Consider the following 9,118-nt stretch of genomic DNA (forward strand, 5'->3'; position numbering starts at 1 on the left):
AGGAGTTCGGACTTTGTACCCGGGGGAGCGGGGAGCGGTGACCAGTCTCCAGCAGCGCAGGTGCCACCCGGGGAGAGGAGGATGGGGCGCCAGGCGGGTGCGGGACGGACGGGCCGCGGGGAAACCCGCTGAAGGAGCCCCGAAGAGTAAGGGGGCGGAGAGGTAAAGTGTCGAGAGGGGCCGGAGGACAGGGGAAGCGAAAGGAAGGGCTGCGATCGCCCCGGCAACGTACGCCGCGCGAAACCATTGGCTGGCCATGGGCGGCGTCCTCCTCCCTGCAGCGCCGGCCGAGGGACGCAGGTTCGCGGCCGCGGCTGGTGGCTCCCCCGTTCCCCGGGGAGCGGAGCGAGGCGGCGGGCAGCCCGTCTTGCTCTGCGCGGGCTCGGCCCGGCCTGAAGAGCTTCAGCGGGCAGTGCAGACCCAGTGCGAGCCAGGACCGCCGCTGATTTGAAGGAAACAGTTTCCCAGTCCCCCCACCCTCCACCCGCTCCACCCCACGGACGCGGCCCCGCCCCCGGGAGTCGGAATTCTTTAAAAGGTCTCGGGCGCCGGGAAGGGGGGGCGGGCCGTCCGTCTCCGGGTGACAGGGTTGGCCCCGCCCAGCCAGTCCGCGCCCCGGGCGGGCAGGGCTCCAGCCAATCGCGGCCCGCGGCTCGGCTCGGGGCGGGGCCGGGTGAGCCCGAGGCCAGAGCGAGAGGCCCCGGGAGGCGAGCGAGGCCCCTGCCCACCACGGGAGGGTCGCGAAGCTGAGGGTGTGCCGGGAGTGAGCCTGGCAGCAGAGGTGAGGGGCGGCTGCCCGGCTTGAGCGCTGCCTTGGGTTGGGGGCGGTGGAGGCGCACCCCGAGAGTTGTGGGGGCGGACCCCGGGTGGGAGTGGGGAGCGCAGATTCCGAGTGACGGGTAGGGTTTGGGGATCGGAGACTGCATTCGAAATCGTGGACTGGAGGCGAAGGTGCTGGGGCAGGATCTTCCAAGTGGAGGGAGTTTGAAGCTGGGAGCTGCGGTATTTGAAGAAGCGGGAGAACCGGGGAAGGAACTTTTGAGGCAGGGAATCTGGGGATTGGGACAATCCCTGTTCTCCCTGACGGGTTGAATTCGAGGCTCTGGTGTTCTGGAAAAGGTGGGAGGGGTTGGGACTGGGGTCCCGGGCATTTGGAGAAGCCAGAGAACCAGGGGCAAGCAATCTTGGTTTCCCAGACGCAGTGAGGGAGAGAGGGTGCTGGGGAGAGTTCTGTGTTCAGGTCTTGGAGCCGAGGGGGGGGGGGGGGAGGTGAAGTCGAGAGTTTGTTTGAAAGACAGAATAGGCGAAAGGTCTCCAAATTGAGAGACCTGGTGTCCCAAACGGAGCAGATGGAGAGCATTTGTAGTCTCTGAACGATGTGTTGGCGGCTGGGTCCCTGGACACGAGAGCAGTTTGGGGGAGGACTCCAGGGCCTTCTGGGGTCCGAGAGATCGGGAGAGCAGTGTTAGAGCTGCAGCCTGGGTGGGGGAGGGGTGTTCCGGGCGCGGAGCTCTGACCCGCAGCCCTGGAGGCAGCGGAGGGCGGGGCCCTGCCGGCGCCCGGCAGCTGAACGTCCGGGTTCCCTTCCCCCACCCGCTCCGGGCGCCTGTGCGCATGCCCTGGGGAGGGTGGGGGAGGGTCTTCCTGTGGCGCGCGGAGCTCCCTGGGGATTGCAGTGCACGCTCCGGGCTGCGTGAGTACCTGGCGGCCGTGGGCCCACATTTCCCAGAAGCCCTAGGACCAAGTTTGGGCGTGGTTGGTGCTGAAGGGGGCGGGGTTTGTAGAGGACCGAGACCCGATTGGATAGGCCGGAAGGGGTGGGGCTTGGCGTGAATCGAGTTCTAGCAAGTTTTTCTGCGGGGCCTCCGTCGGGGGAAGCCTCAGGCTAGGGCGGAGGGAAGGAGGAAGGCCCTTCCCTCCCGTAGGGAGCGCGCTCGTTCAGTTTGGAAAACAGCGTGGATGGAAATACACTCTGAAAAGAGTCTTGAAAAACGGGCGAGGTGCCTAAACAGGGCTCCTGGTGGCTTGAATAAATAGACACCCAATAGCCGAAACCGGTTTGGCTCAGTGGTAGAGCGTCGTTCTGCGGACTGAAGAGTCCCCGGTTCCATTCCGGTCAAGGGCATGTACACTGGTTGCGAGCACATCCCCGGTAGGGGGTGTGCAAGAGGCAGCTGGTCGATGTTTCTCTCATCGACGTTTCTAGCTCTCTAGCTCTCTCCCTTCCTCTCTGTAAAAAATCAATAAAACATATTTTAATAAAAAAAAATAGACACCCAATAAGTAAAATTATTGAATTAATAAATGGCAACTAACTCCTGTTCAGTAAGCTTTTCCTGTGTGGTGAGCCCTGTGCACATCACACGTGGGGTGTCCTTGATGAGGTGGTGAGGATTTTTACAATCCCCAATCATAGGTGAGGAAACGATGCCCAGAGAGGTAATGTCACTCGCTTTCCAGAATCGCACAGGTGAGCGGTGTGAAAGGCAGACTTCACAGAGAGGGTTCCCTGCTTCGGGCTAGGTCTCTGTATTCCACAAATGGGTCACGTTTGAAGGAATGAGTGTTGTAGAAGCCCTGACCGGGTAGCTCAGTGGGTTAGAGTGTCACCCCCATACACCAAGGTTGAATTGAAGGTTTGAACGCTTAAGTAAGTGAACAACAAACCAGTGTTTCTCTCCCGCTTTCCCCTTCCTCCCTTTCTAAAATCAATCAGTAATTTTTTTTAATGAGTACTGTGGAAAGAATAGCTTTAAGGCTCAAAGGGATTTGAGTTAGGATACTCATCTTACAAATGAGGAAACTGCATTTCAAGAAGGAAAACTCACTATTCTGGGCGACCCAGGCAAGTAAGAGGGACCCAAACCTAGCTATGTTCCAGTCTTATTTGTCTCAGTCACATACAAAATGGGATTCATAGTATCTCCATTTTGTAGATGCAAAAACTGAAGTTCAGATCATTAAAAATCTACAGCAACCATGCAGGGGATTCAGGGTTTGAACCAGCCCCTCTGTGTCTGACCTGCCCCTCCCTCCTTTCCACAGGGCACCATGGTAGGCGGCTTGAAGAGGAAACACTCTGACTTGGAGGAAGGAGAGGAGGATGAGAAGTGGGACTGGAGTCCAGCAGGCCTTCGAAGCTACCAGCAAGCCCTGCTCCGAATTTCCCTCGACAAAGTCCAGCGAAGCCTGGGGCCCCGCGCGCCCAGCCTCCGCAGGCACGTCCTCATCCATAACACCCTCCAGCAGCTTCAGGCCGCGCTGTGTCTGGCCCCAGCACCTGCCTCGCCCCCCGAGCCCCTTTTCCTGGGTGAGGAGGACTTCTCCTTGTCAACCACCATTGGCTCTATTCTCAGGGAGCTGGAAACCTCCATGGACGACACCGAGACCCCTCAGGATCCAGTGGCTCCCCCAGGCCCCCAGAACGAAGAGCTGCCCCAGCCTGACCCAGTCTTCTTAGAGGCTCTGAGCTCTCGATACCTGGGGGACTCGGGTCTGGATGACTTTTTTCTGGACATTGACACATCCACTGTGGAGAAGGAGCCTGCCCTGGCCCCACTGGAGCCTCCTCACAACTTCTTCTGTGCCCCGGGGTCCTGGGAGTGGAATGAACTAGATCACATCATGGAAATCATCCTGGGATCCTAAAGCTTGGATGATTGAAGGGTGCTCCCTGTACATCTCAGCCTCAGTGGGCTGGATCCCTGGGTGCAATTGTAACTGTGTGTGTGTGTGTGTGTGTGTGTGGAGGCTATGAGCAGTGGCTGGCCTCCTTTCCTCCCATATCAGGGTTCCATAAACTGTAGAGTGAGTGTGTGTGTGGTTACCAAAGCCTTCTGTGAAGGTGTGTCTTCCTGGGTTAATTTATCTGTTCCAAATGCCTTAATGAGACTCTGTTTCTGGGAGTCTGGTTGCCCACTGCCACATTTCCTCTGCCTCCTCCTCCAGTTCTTAACTCCTTCTGTGACCACGGAGGCCTCAGGGAAGATACGCTGGGCCTGTGGGAGGATGACAGAGACTCTGCCTCTCGTATCTGGGAGGACTAGGAGGGGCTGGCCTCCTCCCCAGGCTGAGCCCCCACCTCCTTGGCAGGACCCCAGCCCCAGCAGCCTCCTGATGTGTAACCAGGCCGGACCACGTGCAATAGGTGGAAGCCAAACTGCTCCGTGCGCGTTGTTCAACAGAAAGGCGGGTTTTGTGGTGGTTTGGGGTGGGGTGGGAGGTGGGTTTTTATTGTAATTATTATTATTATTATTTTTAATAAAAGTATTTTGAAAGGGATGGTTTTGATTTCCATGACCCTCCAGTTTTAATCCCTGCCCCCCATGTCACATATGTTTTTCACTTCTCCCCCTTTCCCCTCCCTTCTACTCTAAATCAATGGAAAAAATATCCTCACCCTTGGTGAGGATTAAAAAGAAGCCCAACTGCTGTGGCTCTGTTTGAGCATCAACCTATGAGCCAGCAGATCACAGTTCAGTTCCTGGTCAGGGCACACACCTGGGGTGCAGGCTCGATCCCCAGTGTGAGCATGCAGGAGGCAACCGATCAATGGTTCTCTCTCATCACTGATGTTTCTCCCTTCCTCTATGAAGTCAATAAAAAGTATATATATGTAAAAAAGATAAGGCTTTTTGGCACTTAAAAGTCAACTCATTGTATGAAAGGTGCTGCTGAGGCCCAGAGGAGAAGAAATAGCATTGGCGGGCAAGCACAGCCCAGGCTGAAGTCAAGGTTCTAAGGATTTATTGGGAGGTACCAGCCCAGGCTGGGGGGTGGGGGGAGAGCAGGTGATAACATTGCTACTTCCCTGCTGTGCCTCCACCAAGGCTTGACAGGCAGCAAGTGAGTTTACACAGCTTTAGGGACTTTTCTGGAAGGTTGCAAGGAGGAACCACATTGGTCTAGTCCACAGGCAAGAAAAAGGGGAATTTTGCCTGTGCTTTCTGATGTAAAAGCCAGATGCTCACCCTGAGAGAGGCATTGCATCAAAGTCTGAAAGTAGTGGGGTAACTAATATGTAGGTGCCACTCAAGAAAGGGGGTGGCCACGAGGGCCTCACGAAGGCACATAATGTTCACATCTTAATCTGGAACTTTCAGTGACTTCTCACGCAGAATAAAACCCCAACTTCAGCCGAAACAGGTTTGGTTCAGTGGATAAAGCGCTGGCCTGCAGACTGAAAGGTCCCGGGTTTGATTCCGGTCAAGAGCATGTACCTTGGTTGCGGGCACATCCCCAGTGGGGGGTGTGCAAGAGGCAGCTGATGGATGATTCTCTCTCATCAATGTTTCTAGCTCTATCCCTCTCTCTTCCTCTCTGTAAAAAAAACAATAAAATATATTTAAAAACAAAAAAACAAAACAAAACAAAAAACCCAACTTCACTAAGCCTGGGAGACCTCACAATCTTGCTCCTAACTGGCCCACTTGCCCTCCTGCCCTCCCTCCCCTCCAGCCATTTGGCCTCTCTTCATCCCAAACGCATTTTGACCTTGGCCTCTGCACTGCTGTTAGCTCCCCAGAGGATGCTTCTCAGAGAGGCCTTCCCTGAGTTGATGTCCAGATACACCAACACCCCATCATGTTCTGTTTGACTTTCTTAGTAGCAACCCCCCAATCTCATTATTACCTATTTATGGTTAGCCTCCTGGCCCACTGGAAACTCAGAGAAAGGGGTTTTGTCGGCCTTAGTCCAGCTGTATCCCTGGTGCACAGAACTATGCTTGGCATAGGTGGGCACTCAAAAAATTACTTTTGCTATTGTTGAAAAAAATAAACTGACTTTGCTATGGCCAACGCTCCCTCCCACTTCTCAGAACTCATCTCCTCAACACTCCCTCCCTCACTCCTGTGCTCCATCATTCTCTCCCATCCTTTAAACATACCAGCATGTCCACACCTGAAGACCTGAAGTCATACTTGCCTCATCGAGCCATCCTGCAAAGTGTGTAAAAGGGGACCTAGGCACACTGAGGATTCCAGTTTCAAAATTGCTCACTTTTATTGAGCGGCTACTGTGGGCCTGCCACTTCTCCTGGCACATGAGTACCATAGGCAGCTCCTGCTTTCATACAGCACTATAGTGGAGGAGGCTGAAACACACACACACACAGTAACACGTACAGTCTGTCAGGGGGTGATAAATGCTGTAGAGAAAAAGCACGAATGTGATGGGGGCGTCACTACGTGGATGGATGACTAGAGAAGGCATCAGTGAAAAGGTGATTTGAGCAAAGACCTGAAGGAGGTGAGAAGTGAGCCAAGTGAATCTGGGGGCGGGAGGCAGGGGCGGGGGCGGGGCGGAGCAGGGGAACCGCCATGGAAAGGCCCTGAGGCCAGAGCCTGGTGGAGAGTTTGGGGCCCTGAGGTCAGTGTGGCTGGAGCAGAGTGAGCAAGGCGAGTACTCGGAGTTGAGGGGGACTCATCGTGTGTAGGGTCTGTGGGAGTCCCACAGGACGGACGTGAGCTTCATCCTGAGTGAGATGGAAGCCATGGATGGGACAGGGCTGGACAGGAGAACCAGATCTGACTCACGCTTAAATAGAGTCTCTTTAACGGCCAAAACGATAACCACAGTAAGGTCAATAGCGCCCACTTTACAGATAAGTAAACTGAGGCTCAGAGAGGCCCAGCTCCTGCCCTGTTCAAAGACTGGAGCTGGAGGGGGAAGGCCAGCCCCGCGGAGAGAACCGGGTCCCCGAGGGCAGAGTCCGGTTCTCTAACCCTCCCCCCACCTCTCCGCGGGGCTGGGCCGCCGCCACCTCCGGGCGGGGCCGGGAGGCAGGTCCCTACCCACTGCTCCCCCCGCCCCCGCCCCTCCCTGGGCTGCCCGGGCCGGCGCCCCTGGCAGCGGCTGCCCAGCCCGCCCGGCGCCGCCTCCTCCCCGGAGGCCGGGCTGGGGGGGGGGGGGGAGGAAATGGGGGGCCTCTGGGGCGGGGCGCGCCTCCCACACCCCTCCCTCCCCAGCTGGCGGAGGCTCCGCCCCGGGCCTGCTGGGCCCTTGCCTTCGCTTCTGGTTTCATTTCTCAAGGCCCTGCCACTCTCCTCCTCCCTTCCCCCAGCCCTTCGAATTCCCAGCTCCTTCCCCACCTCTGGTCTCAGCTCCAAGGTCACCGCCTCAGGGCGGCCTCCCTGTCCCGGGCCACCTGCCTGCAGACGCGTCTCCCCTGGCCTCTGTGAGTGCCATCCTACGTCGTTTTCTTCAAGCCACTGAACGGAAGCAGAGATCATCTTAATCATTTATTCATCCTCCAGAGTCTTCTCATCCTACTCGGAATGAAAAACAGGGTCCACAGAGTGCTCTGAAGGGCCTGGACGCTTACCTGACTCCCGCAGACAGCGCACAGCCCAGCTCCAGCGGTCCCGCCGCCGCCAGCAGCAAGCACGCCCCCGCTCCGGGCTTCTGCACAGACTCTTCCAACAGAGCCTGACTGCTCCACTCCATGTCACCTCTTTTCACAGTTCTTTCTCCCTCCACCCTCCCCTACTCCGTAAGAAGTGAGACCTGAAAGCCTTATCCAGTGCTGTACCCCATCATCAACAACAGTGCTCGCCACACAGTAGGTGATCAATAAACACATGTTAATCAAATGACTCCTGTGAGCTCTTCCTCAGTGTACTAGTAACTAGTATGACCCGAAGGAAGCCTCTGAGCTTCCTCCTTCCCCCGCCCCAAAAATAGGTTGGGGGGGAAATTATGAAAATTTGCCTTGTGGGGGGCCTTGTTCTAATTAATTAGCACTGTACCCTCCTTTTTTTTTTTTTTTTTTTTTTTTTTTTAATCTTCACCCAAGGATATTTTCCATTGGAACAGAGAGGAAGAGAGAGAGATAAACATCAATGTGAGAGAAACACATCAATTGGTTGTCACCTTGACCAAGGTCCAGGAGGGGGAGGAGCCTGGAAAAACAAGCCCTTGACTGGAATTGAACCCAGGACCTTTCGGTCCACAGCCCTAGCTGGTTTGGCTCTATCCACTGAGCCAAACCGGCTAGGGCTGTACCCTCCTTTTATTATGAAAAATTTCAAGCACATAGAAAACTTTTTTTTTTTAGAAAGTATGTATTGAGAGCACTTGAATACCCTTCCATCTAGATTTGTTAACGCTTTAAGTTTTCTTTATCTGCATATATACATTTCTTTTGCTGAACCACTGGAGAGTAAATTGCATGACATTCTACCCCTAATAGCTCAGCAGGCATCTCTTAAGATTAAGGACACATTTGTTCTGGCCCCATAGTTCAGTTGGTTGGAGCTCATCCCCTTACACCAAGGTTGTGGGTTCGATCCCAGGTCAGGGCACATACAAGAACCAAGGGACAACTTCAAGTTTACCAACATTTGCATTATGGGGGTGCCAGAAGGAGAAGAGAGACAGCAAGGTTTTGAAAACCTATTTGAAGAAATAATGACAGAAAATGTCCCCTTCCTAGCAACCTATAGGAAACACCTGGCAAAAGACAGACTTGGAAGTGTAGGAGGCACATAGTTCTAAACAAGAGGAACTCAAAGAGGCCCATACCAAGACACATCATAATTAAAATGCCAAATGTTAAAGACAAGGAAAGAATCTTAAAAGCAGTAAGAAACAGCAGAAGCAGAAGCAGAAACAGAAGAAGAAAAAGAAGAAAAATATGAGCAATAAGATGGCAATGAATATATAGTTACCAGCAATTGAATCTAAAAATCAAAATAAATGAACGAGGAATCTAATGAGCAAAACAAACTGATGAATAAAATAGAACCAGAGGCGTGGAAACATGAAACAAACTGAGGAATCTCAGAGGGAAGTGGGAAGGGGGGCAGAAAGAAACTGAAGAACAAATGCATTACCTATGGACACACAATAGAGTGGTGAAGGCTTGGGATGGGGCAATGGGGGGGGGTGAGAAAGACATCTGTAATACTCTCAACAACAGAGATAAAAAAAAAAAAAAAAAAAGAATCAAGCAATGAATGCATGGATGGGAGGAATTGAACCTGGGATCCCTCAGTCCGCAGGCTGATGCTCTATCCACTGAGCCAAACTGGTTTCGGCCTAAAAATATCTTCTATAGTTGTTTCCCCCTCCCCTCTGCCCCAAGTCAGGATTCAGGGAAGGTTCACATGCTCATTTG

At 54.1% G+C, this 9,118-nt stretch overlaps 1 protein-coding gene across 4 annotated transcripts; it reads left to right on the plus strand.

The window, feature by feature from the left end:
- Window positions 1-138: 138 nt before the first annotated feature.
- SERTAD3 (SERTA domain containing 3) lies at window positions 139-4,281 on the plus strand. Of its 4 annotated transcripts, none has more exons than XM_036408248.2 (3): window positions 563-781; window positions 2,417-2,470; window positions 3,046-4,281. In XM_036408248.2, exon 3 carries the CDS (start codon window positions 3,052-3,054, stop codon window positions 3,646-3,648), a length of 597 nt encoding a protein of 198 aa, XP_036264141.1. In that variant the 5' UTR covers window positions 563-781; window positions 2,417-2,470; window positions 3,046-3,051; the 3' UTR covers window positions 3,649-4,281. The 4 variants fall into 4 exon arrangements, 3 of the variants coding, with proteins under 3 accessions (XP_045426817.1, XP_036264141.1, XP_036264139.1); XR_006739603.1 differs by lacking the exon at window positions 2,417-2,470 and having other exon boundaries at window positions 567-781; window positions 3,046-3,747; window positions 3,809-4,281; XM_045570861.1 differs by lacking the exons at window positions 563-781; window positions 2,417-2,470 and adding an exon at window positions 139-162.
- The last annotated feature ends 4,837 nt before the right edge of the window (window positions 4,282-9,118 follow it).

This window comes from Pipistrellus kuhlii, unplaced genomic scaffold, assembly GCF_014108245.1.
Source record: "Pipistrellus kuhlii isolate mPipKuh1 unplaced genomic scaffold, mPipKuh1.p scaffold_m20_p_38, whole genome shotgun sequence".
NCBI classification, from domain to species: domain Eukaryota; kingdom Metazoa; phylum Chordata; class Mammalia; order Chiroptera; family Vespertilionidae; genus Pipistrellus; species Pipistrellus kuhlii.